At 33.1% G+C, this 19,147-nt stretch overlaps 1 protein-coding gene across 1 annotated transcript in view; it reads left to right on the plus strand.

Annotated features, from left to right (window-relative positions):
• LOC127727680 (muscle M-line assembly protein unc-89-like) overlaps window positions 1–15,172 on the plus strand; it is a 38,312-nt gene extending 23,140 nt beyond the window's left edge. The window contains exons 2-4 of the mRNA XM_052234795.1: window positions 7,892–8,194; window positions 8,998–9,276; window positions 14,871–15,172. Of these exons, the coding sequence (XP_052090755.1) occupies window positions 8,095–8,194; window positions 8,998–9,276; window positions 14,871–15,172 (681 nt within the window). The 5' untranslated portion in view covers window positions 7,892–8,094. The remainder of the gene's footprint in view (window positions 1–7,891; window positions 8,195–8,997; window positions 9,277–14,870) is intronic.
• The last annotated feature ends 3,975 nt before the right edge of the window (window positions 15,173–19,147 follow it).

Here is a 19,147-nt window from a genome sequence, read left to right on the forward strand (position 1 = left end):
AACTTCTCCGTTTCAAGACGGTGATTTTTTTGGAGGAATATAAACTCTGACTACCTTAGTTTATTTAAGTAGCTGGAAATGATCAGTTTGATAAAGATAATTGATTGTGTCTTTAGTAAGTAATATCCCGAGGAAGGATTGCCTTGAAGTTACATCATGACCTTCCCTTTTCTTTATTTTGATTCTAATGCAAATGATTTAAGTCCAAAGTTTTCAGTTTTCAGTTTCAATAAGAAAACCCTCAGTATATTAGATATTGTTTTCATTTCCTGATTTTTTTCAAATATAAAAATTGACAAATTCATGTAGAAATATGCACAAAATAAGATTATAAATGATAAAAATATCTTGTAATTTAACTTGAACCTTTGTGCACAAATGGTTCAGATCAACCTATTCCCAGTACTGATTTCCCCCGTTACTTGTACTGATGCTCCCAAAATTTGATGCAGTATATCCTTAAAAAATAAAGATTAAACCAGGAATATTTGCCAAATGTGTTAAAATATATACATGAGCATGTTCTATTAAAAATGAAAAGGAAAAACAGTCTTTCATTTTTTACTTAAATTCATAGTATCGCAAATGTTTTTACTTTACATGTTTTGGCTTATCAAGTCATCAAATTATAAACGTCAGAATTATGACAAGAACTACATGTACAATTCAGAGTTGGAGAGGAGGGGAAGGTCGAGGGATAAGCTGGTGGGTCAATTAATAATTCAATATATATATGAGTGTTCCAATTCAGGGTCAAATGTTACAACCGAATGTTTATATGACTTAGCAATGCGAATGTCCTGGCTATATGAAATAAAGTTTAGATCTGGAAAGTAAAATTAGTAACTACTATTTTCTCAGTCTTATCTAAATAGTAAAAAAAACATTGCCATTTCCTTAACTATTCGTTCAGCTTATTCAAGTCATGGTCAACAACTGGTTTGATTGGCAGTGTATTAAGACCGAGCTGCTCGTCCAAACATCATCAGCAAAATGTCTACTCGCTCTTTTTGTCTCCTTTGTAGGTCACTCATAAACTATTTAACAAGTCACATCAAACTGCATATTATTTCATTTCTTTTTTTATAGAAGAATCTTTATCCAACGTTATCAAATAACTTAGAAAAGTCACACAAAAAACACAAAAAAAATCGAAGTAGCTAAATTTTAATTAAACTGCTGAGAGCCTGTGTCGCTCACCTGACTCAACTTGGGTTTTTGAAATCATAAAAAAAAAGATAAAAATCATTACAGATACTTAAATAATGTTTGAGGCCAAATTTGGTTGTTATTGGCCCTGTAATTTAATAATTAATCCCTGTGGCCATCTTGAACAGTAAATCAGCAACAAAGAAGCAACACTTCATCAGCACCTCACAAGGAACTTTTATGACATGTTTGGTTTCATTCTATTGAGTGTTTCTCTAAAAGAAGACATTTGTATGTATTTCCCATAGGGTCCTATGTTAAACTAAGTCCCCTCTAGCGGCCATCTTGGATAAAGGATCAGCTACAAAGTATTAACACTTGGTCAGCACCTTGTAAGGAACATTCATGCTATGTTTGGTTTTATTCCATTCAGTGGTTATCTAAAAGAAGACATGTGTATGTACTTCCCATAGGGTCCTATGTTAAACTAAGTCCCCTGCTTGCAGCCATCTTGGATGATGGATCGGCTACAAAGTAACAACACATGTTCAGCATCTCATCAGAAACATTCATGCTATGTTTGGTTTCATTTCATTCACTGATTCTCTAAAAGAAGACATCTGTATGTATTTCCCATAGGGTCCTATGTTAAGCTAAGTCCCCCACTGGCGGCCATCTTGGATGATGGATCGGCTACAAAGTAACAACACTTGGTCAGCACATCATAAGGAACATTCATGCTATGTTTGGTTTTATTCCATTCAGTGTTTCTTTAAAAGAAGACATTTGTATGTATTTCCCATAGGGTCCTATGTTAAACTAAGTCCCCCGATGGCGGCCATCTTGGATGATTGATCGGCTACAAAGTAACAACACTTGGTCAGCTCCTCACAAGGAACATTCATGCTATGTTTGGTTTCATTCCATTCGGTGGTTCTTTAAAAGAAGACATTTGTATGTATTTCCCATAGGGTCCTTTGTTAAACTAAGCTCCCCGCTGGCGGCCATCTTGGATGATGGATCGGCTACAAAGTAACAACACTTGGTCAGCACCTCATAAGGAACAGTCATACCATATTTGGTTCCATTCCATTCAGTGGTTCTCTAGAAGAAGTTCAAAATGTAAAAAAGTAAACGACGACGACGACGGACGACGGACGCCAAGTGATGAGAATAGATCACTTGGCCCTTCGGGCCAGGTGGGCTAAAAAAGCAGTTACAAAAATGTATAAAACTAGAAGCTCTAAAGAGCCTGTGTCGCTCACCTTGGTCTATGTGCATATTAAACAAAGGACACAGATGGATTCATGACAAAATTGTGTTTTGGTGATGGTGATGAGTTTGTAGATCTTACTTTACTGAAACATTCTTGCTGCCTTCAATTATCTCCATCTATAATGAACTTGGCCCAGTAGTTACAGTGGAAAATACTTTGTAAAAATTTACAAAAATTTACAAAATTTATGAAAATTGTTAAAAATTGACTATTAAGGGCAATAAATCCTTAAGGGGTCAACTGACCATTTTGGTCATGTTGACTTATTTGTAGATCTTACTTTGCTGAACATTATTGCTGTTTACAGTTTATCTCTATCTATAATAATATTCAAGATAGTAAACAAAAACGGCAAAATTTCCTTAAAATTACTTGTTCAGGGACAGCAACCCAACAATGGGTTGCCCGATTCATCTGAAAATTTCAGGGCAGATAGATCTTGACCTGATAAACAATTTTACCCCAAAGTCAGATTTGCTCTAAATGCTTTGGTTTCAGAGATATAGGCCAAAATCTACATTTTACTCCTATGTTCTATTTTTAGCCATGGGGGCCATCTTGGTTGGATGGCCGGGTCAACGGACACATTTTTTAAACTAGATACCCCAATGATGATATAGGCCAAGTTTGGTTAAATTTGGCCCAGTAGTTTCAGAGGAGAAGATTTTTGTAAAAGTTAACGACGACGGACGACGACGGACGACGGACGCCAAGTGATGAGAAAATCTCACTTGGCCCTTTGGGCCAGATGAGCTAAAAAAGCAGTTATCTACATTTCTATTAGTTGATGCACAGTTTTCCATTTTAGGCGGAATTTTGACGAACTTTCATAAAACGTTTGTTTCGCGTTATTAAATAAAGTTATACTTTCTTATTAAATAACTCTCTCCATTACTTTATACCACCCAGCTTGTAACATATATCGGACATAAATCGGAAAGTAGATGCTGAATCCACCTTTTTTCCAATAACATTTGCAATAATACAATTATAACAAAAAATACATTCTTCAAGTGATTTATTAAAAAAATATTGAATTAAAGCATTGGTAGAGTTTTTGAATAACATTAACAATTTAATTCAATAATATAGAAAATGTATCATAGATATCGTTTCATGTCTGTGGGAGAAATATGGAAGAGAACAGTTTTTCATTTCTAATTTGGAAATAACACATAATATATGTGCATGTTAGAAGATAACATTTCTCGTCTTCATTACACACGGTATCATCAATCGAATTATCATTTATACAGATTTGTAGTAGTGGAATATATACAAGCACCTCTATTTGATAAATGAGATTTTCATGTTTTTTCACTAAGTTTTTGGAATTTAAAACATCGTCATATAATTATTTTATATTCAGATCCATGAAATCCAATAGATTATGTCATATTAAAAGTGTAAAATTAAATAAAACAAAAATTGTTGACGTACAATAAAGTGCTATATAGAATTGCCACGTGTTCAACACTAAAATCTTGTGTGCGTATGTCAATTAACAATTTTATAACTTGGGTGGGAGTGATTGACCAAAAATAGATACATGGGAGGCGTAAGCAATCCACATTACGTTTTAACAGGCTAAGCGATAAACTTTGTCCATCAATCACTTACTCATTTAAGATAATAATTTATTTGTCCATAGACGATAAATTAGAATTGATGAAGCAATAAAAATAGCGGTTAACCGAATAAAATAGCGGTTAACCGATAAAAATAGCGATTAACCGATAAAATTAGCGGTTAACCGGTAAAACTAGCGGTTAACCGGCATATTTATAGCGGTTAACCGACATAAAAGTAGCGGTTAACCGATAAAAATAGCGATTAACCGATAAAATTAGCGGTTAACCGGTAAAACTAGCGGTTAACCGGCATATTTATAGCGGTTAACCGACATAAAAGTAGCGGTTAACCGATAAAAATAGCGGTTAACCGATAAAAATAGCGGTTAACCGATAAAAGTAGCGGTTAATCGATAAAAATACCTTTTGAACCAAATGGTACACCATATACTCGTAACATAATTACAGAAGTAACTGAGCCAATGAAAATCAGTTTAGGCAAATACACCACGCCTCCTACCATTTCGTTATGTTGATATTGCATTGATAATAGTCTTTCAGATACTAGTCTCTGTGATCACAGATATGGCTAGACATTATAAGAAATATGCTAAAAGAAGTAAACATAAACGAAGGCTGAAAAATAAAGCTGCAATGCAGCAAAGTAAACTAAAATTTATGATTTCACAAGCTAGAAAACAGGTTGTTAATCTTTCGCATAGAAAATTAACTGATGACGAGTATTTGGTATTATCCAGAGGTTTGAAATTCATTCCTTCACCGTCAGTCAAAAGGGCAAAGCAGGACTTATTACATGATTTCGATGAATTAGCCAGAAAAATGAGATGGCGTTACTTATATCATGGTAACTTTGATGAAATTCATCCTTTCAGAGTTAAATCTGGACACACGCCACCTTTAACCTGCAACACCCTTGAAAATTACCTGTTTAATACAAAGCACGAACTATCTTCAATGCAAATTCGAAAATTTCGAAAGAATCTAAGTGTTTCACAGAGGGCCGGCATTTCTGCTCTGTTAAATGATGAATCATTAATCATTAAGAAAGCCGATAAAAGTAATAGTGTTGTTATTTTAGATTAGGTCAATTACCTTCTTGAAGGCGATCGCCAATTAAATACACAACATTACACCAAATTGGAAAACTTTGACCTAAAAGCACTTAGATGTAATATCAATACATAAGTCAAAGGCATGTACACCAAAGGTGTTAAAGATTACTCCACATTTAATTACCTTAATAATGGTAATCAAATTGATTATGGGCCTGGGTATATGCATATCTTGCCTAAAATACACCGATTAAATGAATCGGAATTAGTAAAAATCAATAAATATGGGTTTAACATTGATAACATAATGCCGCCATGTCGGTCAATCATATCTCAGATTGGTACTGTCACAGAATTTATTGGACGCTATATCGATTATTTTTTAGTACCTATGGTACAAAAACAACACACTTATATAAAGGATACGTCTGATCTAATATACAAGTTGGAAAGGAGTAAGCCTAATGCAGATTGCTGGCTGTGTAGCTTTGATGTAGTATCAATGTACACTAATTGCCCGATCAATGAATTATCATCGGCAGTTAGAATTTCGTATGATCAGTTTGATAAATCAGATTACAAAATCAAATGCCCACCTACGGATGATTTAATCTATCTCCTCAGATCAATTTTAGAGAACAACATTTTTGATTTTAATGGACAGCTTTATAAGCAAAAAAAAAAAAAAGCGCCGCGATAGGAGCAGTGCCAAGCCCGTAAATCTGTGATATACTCAAATATAAAATTATGAAAGAAATTCTTTCTAAGTTTGAACATAGAAAAAATAACTTTTTTTATGGAAGGTATCGTGATGATATTATATTAATATGTCACGGCAACTGGAAGGAAATAAAGGATTTGTTAGAGTTAGCAAATTATCATCATCCGTTCCTGAAATTCACACTAGAATTTTCCTCTAGAGAAATAATATTTCTTGATGTTAATATTTTCAAAGGAACTAGGTTTTCTAATGAAAATATCTTGGATGTGAAAACACACTTTAAACCGACAAATGCCTTCCTTTATCTAGATCGTAAAAGCTGTCATAGTCGACACGTGTTTGCAGGGTTTATCAAGGGCGAAGTTATCAGATACATTAGAACAACAAATAGTGATGTTGATTTACAATATATTTTGTTACAGTTCAGATTGAACTTAATAAAGAGAGGATACAAGGAGATTGAAATCGAAAAGTACATAATTGAGGCATTATCATGTAATAGATCTGATTTAATCAGAAAAAAGGCCAAAAAACACACAAAGGAAATTCCTTTAGTATTGGCAACGAAATTCAATCCATGCATTCATAAATTAAAACAATGCATTAGTAAACAATAGGATCTACTAAAACAGGATGCGGTTTGCAACGAAATATTTTCAAGCAAACCAATAATAGCTTATAAAAAGCATAAAAATATAGCAGATTTATTGACAACGACAAAATTAAAATAAATTGATAGGTAAATCCCTGATGATGGCGGGCCTACAATGCTTTAACCCATTCATAAATGTTATACATTTATCATTAGCATATAATACAAAAACCGCCGAAACACTAAATTAGTGTCGGATTGATGTAAAGCAATTGCAAGTCTAGTAATATTAGCATCATGTGATCAATATTTTGTAATATAATTACAATAAAATACTTATAGTATGTATACGGAGTCCGTTCCGAATAAGATTTTTTGCTATCGGAATTCGGATTGATGTTTGAATACGTGGATGTTGGGTGTCACTTTTATACAACGTCATTTCCTGTCATTTTGAACATGTCACTTAATTCCTATCATATGGGTTTTGACGCCATTATTAATGACGTAACGGAATTTTGTTCGGACCGAGGCTTGATATGACCCGAACCGTAAATGAAAAGCTACGCTAGACCTTATCATGAGTTTTCCGCATGCAAGGTACGATTGAAAATTTTACCTACAATTTGGCGTCCGAATTTGTTTTAGCTGCAGTATAAACTCTTGGAATTATCTAAGATGTAATTTGATTACAAGCAAGACAACTCTCAACCATCGAACAAATAACGATAACGATACAAGTCATCGTATGGCCTTAAATGATGAGTAAATGATAAGCTATGATATAAAACATATATACGTGGGCGCGTAACCCTGCATCTAAACTTGGATTTTGAAATAACAGCGCAACATTGAAGCAGACTAGAAACAATAATTGAAAAAAAGGCTCATTAGATTGGCATAAGTTACAAAACGGCAGCAAAATGACAAAAGACAAACATAATTGATCTGATAGTACCTGAAGTTACTGAAAGGTTGTTCACAGCCAAATTTCAACTTATATATACATGTATATATAAATGGTAGATATGCTTGAATAGACCTCTTTGCCTGCAGGTCAAAGGCAGATTCATTTCTGGTATTATAAATGTAATAAATCCAATTTATTTCTTCAGCGTGAATATTTTAAATTGTTATCACACAACAAAATCGTGTTACACTGATAACGAATATTTAGTAATATAGTATGTTGCTTGTCTTCTAAAGAAGCTGTAACTAATAGACGGTGTTTTAAATTTCTATTGATTGTGTATTTCCTTTGAAAATATTTATTGCATCATCTTTATTACATAACGTTTAAAAACAGTAATCCGTAGTTCTACTCGTAACACTAAGTCTTTAGTTTTCTATGTTGTGTTTTGTAAACTCTTGTTTGTGTTTTGATAGTTTTTCGTTTTTTGCCATGTAATTGTCAGTTTGTTTTCGATTTATGAGTTTGAATTCCCTTTTTGTATCTCTCGCCTTACTTTCATAACAAAGCAAACTTTAATAGTATTTTCGTCATTTCAGATTCTGATCAACCAATCGTATATATAACTCCCAGAAATAGCAGTATTTATGTACATAGACATGATAATGTGACATTAGAGTGTGCATTTGTATCGCTTGCTAACATTACGAGTTTCAAATGGATCAAGCATGGACAAACTGGACAAACAATTTTAAATGAAACCACTAATTTTTCCGGAGCTTCTCACAGCGTACCGCTATTTATGTCTGATTTTATACCTGAGGACATAGGTACTTATCAGTGTAATGTTTCTAACGAGAATGGCGGACGTGATGACAATGTAACCATACGCATATTTGAAGGTCAGTTTATTTTATGACAACTTTACTAAAAAAAAACATATAGAAAGGTTATTTTTTTTTTTAAATAAATGGTTTATTGCACGATTAATCTAGAAAAATGAAATAATTATAACTCTATTAGGTTTCATGAAACTCTGATACTGTCTAATTATAAAAAAAAATATATATATACATTTTTGTAATAACTACATTTAAATATACAATTTAAGACGAAACAAAAATAATAAAAAGCATATCAAATAAATGAGAGGTATACACTGCCACGAACCATCAAATAGGGGCGAATATAAACCATTGTCAACAAAACAAAACACAGACAAAAACTAAAGATTTAGCAATAGTACCACAAGTCATGTGGAACCATTTATTGTGGAAATAACAAATATGATTGTTTTCATAATGTCAACAAAACATTGAACAAAATGTGTACATAATATATATAAACAACATTTTCCAAAAGACCAAAAAGTGAAAAAGTATATTTTAACAAAACGCATTTGACTAACAGGTCGAACAACTGATGTTCTTAAACCCTGCTGACTGCCATTGGCGATTGCCAAATAAATTGATCACAAGATGTAACAAAACGAATCTTTATATATAAATTTAATACCAAACAGAAAACATTAAACTTGCGGCAAAGATGTTATACCACAAACATGAGGTGCAAAAATTAGTACACCATATCCGGATTTCGACAAATAATGTCTCTTCAGTGATGTTAAGGATCGAAACGGTATTTGGAAGGCCATATAATTTACCTCAACTATATATATATATACGTGTATTTTGTTATCAATCAGAAACCCCTGACCCTCAAATAACACTTGAAATATACCAGCTGAATCTTGGTGGAGACGTTCATTTGGACTGTATGATTGACTCATATCCAGAAATATTGGATGTTTGGTGGATGAAAGACGACAGTTCAATAGATAAAACAGATAGTCGGTACAGCGGATCTGTTCCCCTGGAACCATCCCTTAACATATCTATTACTACTACAGACGATATTGGATATTACAGATGCTGTGCAAACAATTCAAAAGATTTCAACTGTAGTAACAACATACTAGTTGGATGTGAGTTGACTTTCTTTCTACAAAATTCAGCAACAAAACGAACAAAATCATTCTTTTTGTTTATAAAAGGCCGCCATAAGATAATGTAAGAGAAATATCTGTGGCTGACAGTAGTAGTACCGTACCATCTGACTGAGTCTTTGAAAGTATCTTAGTTGATACGAAATGCTATCAAGTTTTCATTATGTCAATTTCACTTCAAGTCAGAAGCTATTCATATATTGCCATGGAGAAGAACTGCTCACAAGTTTACAGTAGCTGTTTGGTGACCGTTACAGTTTCTAGCTTAATAAACTTGCGGTGATTCATACATAGAAGGCGACATTTGCCTTGTCTGGAATTTTTGCATTCAAATTTTTTTGTCATCAATATATTACCTTTTCTCTATATTCAGTGGAACAGACATTCATGCGGCAAAATCGTGCATCTAACTTACTGCCAAAAACAACCACGCGTTCCCGAAGTTATTTTTTCTATAACATAATACCCCATGTGTTATCAAACGTATGCTCCGCTGTATGCATCTATGGGCTGTTTATAATGAAAAAAAAGTTTGTTTATTCTTTTCTAACTGCTTTACCTTGAGATGTATCTACGTTGCTCTTTTATGCGCCGTCTGTACATGTATCTGAATTTATGGAACTTTTCCATTTCAAAAACAGCTTTTATACCCGATGTTCATTCTCCTTGCATATATTAAATGAATTTAAAAAAAATTAAATTGTAGCAATTATTAGTTTAGGATAAACAATTACTACTTATAGATTTATTTGTTTAAGAAAACGCTGAGGATAAAATTCGAATATCACGGCCCAGGCCATGTGTAAATTTCCAAAAATCTATGGCTTCCATGAATTATTTCGATTCTAATAGGACAAATATGGTAATTTAAAAAGTGAAGCGAGGTTGGGTATGCCGTTTGTGTGGCTGTTCTTTTTACCCCCTGTTAGATAAAGCTAAACATTTTCCATTAAATCTATAACTTGCATAAATTATTTCCTAAATAACCGCTAGAAAAAATGTGTTTAATTCTTTTAATTCTCAACTCCAACATTTGCCATTTTTTGTTTACATTTTTTCTCGTAAGCTATCGTCAAATCCACAGTTGACATTTTGTAACTAAGGAGCCGCCATGTTCACTTGCTGAAATCAGTAAATACGCGAATAATGCAAAAGAATAGAAAATAAAACACTAATTACCTCAAAACTCCATTTTAATGCAATATTATCCGAATTTTGATGGTTCACGTAACGGAAAACATTCAGCTTTAGCGTGTTCATTCTTATGACGGCATGTTTTTAAATGACTTTAATGCGCCAAAAGCATTAATTGAATTTCGCGGTAATTTATTTTAGTTTGACTTTGTACATTTTCCCGAGCTCTAATGCATTAATTCTTTTTGTTATGCATCAGAATAAGAATAAAGGTTCTGTAGTTTTTTTTTTTCAATTGCAATTTTTAACACAGCGAAATCGGCGTAGCGTTTGCACATAGGTTACGATACATGTGGAATTACGTTGGAGGTAAATTGTAACAGCCATTATTATGTACATCTCTGAGTGTGCGCTAAGTATAGATATATCGAGAATTTTATCACGTTGTTGTTTACAAAGCGAAGGAAGCACGTCATATTAGAATGAGCTATATACAAATTACAGTCATTGGATATTGAAAGTTACATAAAATAACGCGTTTCTGCTCTGTTTTCAGCAAACTGTGTGAATATCTTGTTGTTATTAGGTATTGTGTTTTGAATGAATCAATACCTGCAAATAGATAGCTACTATATCTTTAAAAAGTCCAGATTGTCTCTTAATTGCATGTAAAATTCATCTTTCTTAGCTTATTATAACGAAATCAAACATAAATATTGACCGATGTCCTTTTCAGACCTTCATAATTGAACTCTCATGGAAATATTCATTACAAAATTATTGATGAACAAGACGACCTTTCCTCTCCTATATATAGGTTTTCTTTCCTTGTTCCGTTTCTCCTTAAGGAGTGTAAATTTGACAATTGCCTCGATATGCCCGTATTTACAGTGACGTCTCAGAGTTTAATGTATGTAATAGTTGAAGCATGTACTGAATTACATCTTAGCCGAAAAAAGATTACTTGTGTATATTTCTTTTCGGAATTTCGAGTCCTCAGTGCTCTTTAACTTCGTACTTAATTTGGCCTTTTCAACCTTTTTTTTGTGTTATTCATTAGATACTAGTTTAAAGCAATACGAAGATGTTTCTTTTGATTATCTGTTGAGTTTGTTTCCCTGTACTGTTTGAGATATTTCTGTATGTAATCTTCCAAGACGAGCACCAAGACATATTTGAGTGTAGGATGTCATGATCATATCTGCGTGTTCTTTTAGCTTGATTTCAGTAGGTGCGGTCATACAACTTTTTTGTTTTTATTATGTTTTAACGTCAACTTGTTTCTGATTTTTTTATTCACAGCTTTTATAGACCCAGGACGATTAAGAGATTCATATATTACATGTTATAAATTTCGAGGTTCCATGTGTGATTCATTTTAACGAAATTTATCAAACCCCGAAAGGCCCTTTGTGATGCGGCATTTCCAGATGTAAATTTCTTTTTAACACAATGAAGTTGCCTTGCATTTTAATGATTTGCAAGCATTTAATAACTCCTTAGTTCTACATTTTTATCCTATGGTCCGCTGCTCTTCAGGACATGGTTTCGGCTAGTCTATTATTAAAAATAGCAACATTTCCAATATAGTTTCACAGACATGTTTTGGTTCACATATTTGTTGTTCTTGGAAGTGTTTGCTGGTAAATGAACATTCATTATTTGTAGACCGGTCAGATTTAGCAAAATAGGTCTTCATTGTGTAAATTGTTCACTTCAAAAAGAGGCAGAAAAGACAAAAGGGACATTCAAAAATTCATAAGTTGAAGAGAAAACTGACAACGCCATGTCAAAAAACGAAAACAACGATTAAAAGACTTACATGCCAACACAAAAAAACTACATCAAAACTAAAATCTGAGTAATACGAACACCACCACGCTCAAGATTAGTACAAATATGTTGACGAGTCTCATTCAGTGATGTCCCAATAGATAACAAGAGGACGGAATTGTAGTAAGGGCAGTTGGAGCATTTCCGTGATTATCTGTGACACATTGCCGAAACACGATATTATTAGCTCACCTGACCTGAAAGGTCAAGTGAGCTTTTCTCATCACTTTGCGTCCGTCGTCCTGCGTCCGTCGTCCGTCGTCCGTCGTCCGTCGTCCGTAAACTTTTACAAAAATCTTCTCCTCTGAAACTACTGGGCCAAATTTAACCAAACTTGGCCACAATCATCATTGGGGTATCTAGTTTTAAAAATGTGTGGCGTGATCCTGTCAACCAACCAAGATGGCCGCCACGGCTAAAAATAGAACATAGGGGTAAAATGCAGTTTTTAGCTTATAACTCAAAAACCAAAGCATTAAGAGCAAATCTGATATGGGGTAAAATTGTTCATCAGGTCAAGATCTATCTGCCCTGAAATTTTCAGATGAATCGGACAACCCGTTATTGGGTTGCTGCCCCTGAATTGGTAATTTTAAGGAAATTTTGCTGTTTTTGGTTATTATCTTGAATATTATTATAGATAGAGATAAACTGTAAACAGCAATAATGTTCAGCAAAGTAAGATTTACAAATAAGTCAATATAACCGAAATGGTCAGTTGACCCCTTTAGGAGAAATTGCCCTTTATAGTCAATTTTTAACCATTTTTCGTAAATCTTAGTAATCTTTTACAAAAATCTTCTCCTCTGAAACAACTGGGCCAAATTAAACCAAACTTGGCCACAATCATCATTGGGGTATCTTGTTTAAAAAATGTGTGGCGTGACCCGGCCAACCAACCAAGATGGGCGCCACAGCTAAAAATAAAACATAGGGGTAAAATGCAGTTTTTGGCTTATAACTCAAAAACCAAAGCATTTAGAGCAAATCTGACAGAAGTAAAATTGTTTATCAGGTCAAGATCTATCTGCCCTAAAATTTTCAGATGAATCGAACAACCTGTTGTTGGGTTGCTGCCCCTGAATTGGTAATTTTAAGGAAATTTTGCTGTTTTTGGTTATTATCTTGAATATTATTATAGATAGAGATAAACTGTAAACAGCAATAATGTTCAGCAAAGTAAGATTAACAAATAAGTCAACATGACTGAAATGGTCAGTTGACCCCTTTAGGAGTTATTGCCCTTTATAGTCAATTTTTAACAATTTTTCGTAAATCTTAGTAATCTTTTACAAAAATCTTCTCCTCTGAAACTACGTGGCCAAATTAAACCAAACTTGGCAACAATCATCATTTGGTTATCTAGTTTTAAAAATGTGTGGCGTGACCTGGTCAACCAACCAAGATGGCCGCCACGGCTAAAAATAGAACATAGGGGTAAAATTCAGTTTTTGGCTTTTAACTCAAAAACCAAAGCATTTAAAGCAAATCTGACATGAAGTAAAATTGTTCATCAGGTCAAGATCTATCTGCCCTGAAATTTTCAGATGAATCGGACAACCCGTTATTGGGTTGCTGCCCCTGAATTGGTAATTTTAAGGAAATTTTGCTGTTTTTGGTTATTATCTTGAATATTATTATAGATAGAGATAAACTGTAAACAGCAATAATGTTCAGCAAAGTAAGATTTACAAATAAGTCAATATAACCGAAATGGTCAGTTGACCCCTTTAGGAGTAATTGCCCTTTATAGTCAATTTTTAACCATTTTTCGTAAATCTTAGTAATCTTTTACAAATATCTTCTCCTCTGAAACAACTGGGCCAAATTAAACCAAACTTGACCACAATCATCATTTGGTTATTTAGTTTTAAAAATGTGTGGCGTGACCTGGTCAACCAACCAAGATGGCCGCCACGGCTAAAAATAGAACATAGGGGTAAAATTCAGTTTTTGGCTTTTAACTCAAAAACCAAAGCATTTAAAGCAAATCTGACATGAAGTAAAATTGTTTATCAGGTCAAGATCTATCTGCCCTGAAATTTTCAGATGAATCGGACAACCCGTTGTTGGGTTGCTGCCCCTGAATTGGTAATTTTAAGGTAATTTTGCTGTTTTTGGTTATTATCTTGAATATTATTATAGATAGAGATAAACTGTAAAAAACGATAAATGTCGGCAAAGTAAGATCAACAAATAAGTCAACATGACCGAAATTGTCAGTTGACCCCTTTAGGAGTTATTGCCCTTTATAGTCAATTTTAACCATTTTTTCGTAAATCTTAGTAATCTTTTACAAAAATCTTCTCCTCTGAAACTACTGGGCCAAGTTAATTATAGATAGAGATAATTGTAAGCAGGAAAAATGTTCAGTAAATTAAGATGTACAAACACATCACCATCACCAAAACACAATTTTGTCATGAATCCATCTGCGTCCTTTGTTTAATATTCACATAGACCAAGGTGAGCGACACAGGCTCTTTAGAGCCTCTAGTTTTGGAAATCTCTGCGATAAACTCATATTATCTATATTATTCAAAGACGTCTGGAACGAGATACAAATGTAGTAATTCTTTAATGTACTTCTAGTCATTTGTTTGCAGATATGCCTATCATTACTTATTCTACACATTATGCAGAAGGATTCCTGGGAAAGCCATTTCACATCACGTGTGAAGTGAAATCTGCTCCTGAAATCCTTGATGTTTCGCTTCAATTTAAAGGAAAGATTGTGGAAGCAAATGTCTCCAATGTATTCACTGGAAATCACCAAGAAAAATTTGTATTTACTATTATCGACCCAACATTACAGGATAGTGGAAATTATACATGCAACGCAACTAATGTGCACACATCCAGCATTAGTGATGCAATTACAATAGAAATATATGGAGGCAAGTTCTAATTTATATTTTTCTTTCTTTATTCTTTCCCACTTGTTGGCTATATTTATGTTTAGATGTTGCTTTTGCAAGAGTCATATAAAATTGAAGTCATGTGAAACGCGTTTTTTGTAATTCTAATGTTTTAATAATCGAAATTATTGAACCAATGCATGAATATATACTAAACAAACTTCTGTATGCACGTTTTTTTTTATATTTATTACGAATCTATAACGTATTATCGACAAATAATATTTCATTCAGTGATTATTGATCGTTAGCTATTCAACTTTGGAATTTGTTGTCGAAGTTTACCGGATCGTGACATTGATATACAATCATCACAGAGCATGTGGAGCACGTAAAATTAAGTGAATTGGTAGAGCCAGGATATATTTGTTAATTAAACTTTTCCTTAACAGTTGTTAAATTATTTGTTGTATTAAATATGTTCTTTGAGAATCAGTTATTACTTTTTACCTTCCAGTGCACGTTTGTTTACAATCTTTTATCACGGTTTTCCCCTCGCACTTGCGCTGTGCGATGGCCGAAGTTCTAACGAGAGGTCTTATAGTCAAGGTCACTGCATACGAAAAATATAGGCAAATTAATGTACGGGAAGACAGTAATTCAATAACAGTATATTTATGAAGATTTTGTTAATACAAAGGATTTTCTTTTACAAGAAAGTTAGCGTACACTTGTTTTATAGTAAAATTTAGCAATCCAAGGAAACAAAACATTTTGAACTTTTTTCTTAATTTAAGGTTTCATATGACTTTAATTTACTTTAAATTTTTCTAAAAAAATTAGTTCGATTATTCTTTATTTTGTCAATAATGGGCTAAAATGTCCGTTGGATTATAGATCATGATTGTATATTGAAAGAATACCATTACCATAAAAGTTCCTTTTCTGTATTTACCAAATATATTAAATTATAGATTATCGATGGTTTTTCAAACAAGAGGGTGTTTCTCAACTACAATCTCATCGAATGGCGACAGCCCTGAGATTAGATGTGGCCGAGAAACATCCTCGAATCGCTATTTTGCCTATTGATGTTTACATTGACAACGTCACGTGCGCCCTAAGTTTCTTATGATAATTTTCCATCTCAAGCGAGTAGCATGATATGAAAAATTTAAATAAAAAAAAAAGATCAAAGGAAAAATGCACAAAGTAGCGATAAATTGTGCACAGTAAGTAAACGCACCCATTAAAATATCTTGTGTTTTTTTTTTAAATAATTTAAAGACGTCTGAAAAACAATACAAATACACTTGCTTTTTGTGTGCATCTTGTCAAGTTCTATAATTTGTTTTTTAGTAGCACCTTTCATAGTAAATTTCACACCCTACTTAGAAGGATTCCTTAGATATTAGAAGATGTGGTATGAGTGCCAATGAGAAAACTCTCCATCCAAGACATAATTTGTAAAAGTAAACCGTTATAGGTCAAAGTACGGCCTTCAACACGGAGCCTTGGCTCACACCGAACAGCAAGCTATAAAAGGCCCAAAAAAGGACTAGTGTAAAACCATTCAAACAGGAAAACCAACGGAAGTCATCCTTTCTATTTTAAAATGAGAAGGTGTTCTTGAAAAAAATGTAACTGTGATAACATTGTTTAAACTATGATCACAATTTTAACCTGTAATTTTGAATTAACGGTTCTTTTAAATTATTCAAAGATTGAAAAGATTGTGCACCATACAACAAATTCAATGACTATTCAGACAACATATACAATACCTTCCGTTAATGTTAATACAATTTGCAGTGTAGTACGATTTCGATATGTCATCGTTATCAGTTCTTATAATATGAATTTTGTTTTTAATAAATTACAACACAACTAAATTCTCGTGGATATACAGTTATGACCAAATATTGTCCTACATCCTGCCGATACTTATATTTTATATTATGAGAGGTTATGCTTTTTTCAGACTATTAATGTCGTGTTAACACCTAGCTACATTCTTTATGTGCATATCCCAATTCAGCAACCTGTAATTTAGTATTGGTCTTGTGTTGCTGTCTGCTTGATTTGTCTTTTGTTTATAGTTTCAGCATAGTACAGAGCGTTCGTTTGAATTGTTCACATTTTTTTTTATGGCGTGGCCTTTTATAGCTAAAGGTATGGGTTTTGCTTATTGTTCAAAACCGTACGGTGATCTCTTGTTGCTTAAATCCACGTCCTTTGGTCTCTCGTGGATAGTTGTCTCATTGGCAATCGCACAACATCTACTTTTTTGTAAATGTTAATCTTTTATGTTTGCAATTTAAGAAAAACAATAAGTATAAATCATTATTTTAAGGGCAAAAACTCCTATATGAGTCAATCGACATTTACGGTATTATTGAATTGTTTGTACTTCTTGGTTCTTAATCACTGTTGCTGTTTATGATTTTGTTTATCAGGCATTCAATGCATTTACCAATAATGTTAAAATAAGTCAATAATCTGCATTTAGGGTAATAACTTCTTAAGAAGTCATCGGACATTTTCTTAAAAATAGCAAAAAAGGTAGCTTGACATTCTAAGTTTTTTCCCCTGTCCCTTGTTTGTTATAATTCTCAGGATATAATTCAATTAGCGAACACTTAACCTTTGAGTTTTTTGTTTGTTTGATCTGTTTTAATATGTTTTTTGGTTGACGGCGATAAAAAAGTATTTACTTAATGATAGAGATTCTAGAGATGATCATTCTCGCAACTTTGGTTCAATGGGCTAAGTAGTTTCAGAGGAAAACACTTTTGAAAAACTGTTCGACGACAATTGACGCTATGTACAAGTAATGTGATGGCCAAACTTCATATTGTCAACTAACAATTGAGAGAATGTGTCGCAAAATTGCGTTCTGGCTGTATTTGTCAACTTTTCAGTCCATGTTCTTTATAATAACAGTTAAAGTTCAATCAGTCAATCAATCATAAATTTATATGTGAAGTATTTAATTCTGTCCAGAAATGAATGAGCTTTGAAAGATACGTTGCTATTAGGCCAATTGAACTTACCCATTACTCATAATTCCTTCAATGCATTTGCCGAAAACTCTATTATTTGCTCCACGATTTAGTTAAAATGGAAAGTCCCGAATTTTTCTAGGTACATTCTAAAAATATCAGAAAACACAAATTTTACGAGGCCTGATACGATGAGACTTTTTTCAACTTATAAGAGACATGTTTTCACAGTTTAAGACAAGAATACCAGAATACCAATGTTGTCCTTTCTGTAAATTTACGGACTCTTGTCTTATTCCTTATCATGATAGCTAACATGATTAAGGATTTGAATGGAAATGGATGCATGTAAAGCAGGTGATTTCTTCACTTGGTTTGTTTATTCAAAATGTATTTACGAGATTTGTATATTTTTGTTAACTACTGTAACCCGCATTTACAATATGAAACTTAAAAGAAATGTGGTCAATTTGATTTCTGAGCATGTGACACTTTTGCTCTCCTTGGTTTAGTACGAAGTTTTTTCATCCATGTCTCATTCAAACAATATCTGTTATGATATTTTTGTTTTAGACTATCTTATTTAATATCTGACATTAACTTCTTTTTTTATTGACAATTTCATTATAAGAAAAAAAATTACGAACCAGGTAAGGTGTTATATATGTTATACAGTTTGGGCTATATATAATTCTTTTCATTGACTGCTCTACCAAATGTTGTGTAAATTTGGATTTTATTAATCATACCATGATGGAGTTTATTCCATCAGAACGTGTTGGACGAAGCTTTAAAAAACCACTTCTTTAATTTTGATTGATTTTCTGTGGCGGAATATTCATTCGAAAAAGTTCATGGAACCAGATCTGCTTACCTTTCCGGAGTAGTTTTTGGTAGGGTTTGTATTACTCAGTCTTTAGTTTTCTATGTTGTGTTTTGTGTACTGTTGTTTGTCTGTTGGTCCTTTTCTTTTTAGCCCTGGCGTTGTCAGTTTATTTTCGACTTATAAATTTGAATGTCCCT

Source organism: Mytilus californianus, unplaced genomic scaffold (genome assembly GCF_021869535.1).
Source record: "Mytilus californianus isolate M0D057914Y unplaced genomic scaffold, xbMytCali1.0.p SCAF_2, whole genome shotgun sequence".
Taxonomy (NCBI): domain Eukaryota; kingdom Metazoa; phylum Mollusca; class Bivalvia; order Mytilida; family Mytilidae; genus Mytilus; species Mytilus californianus.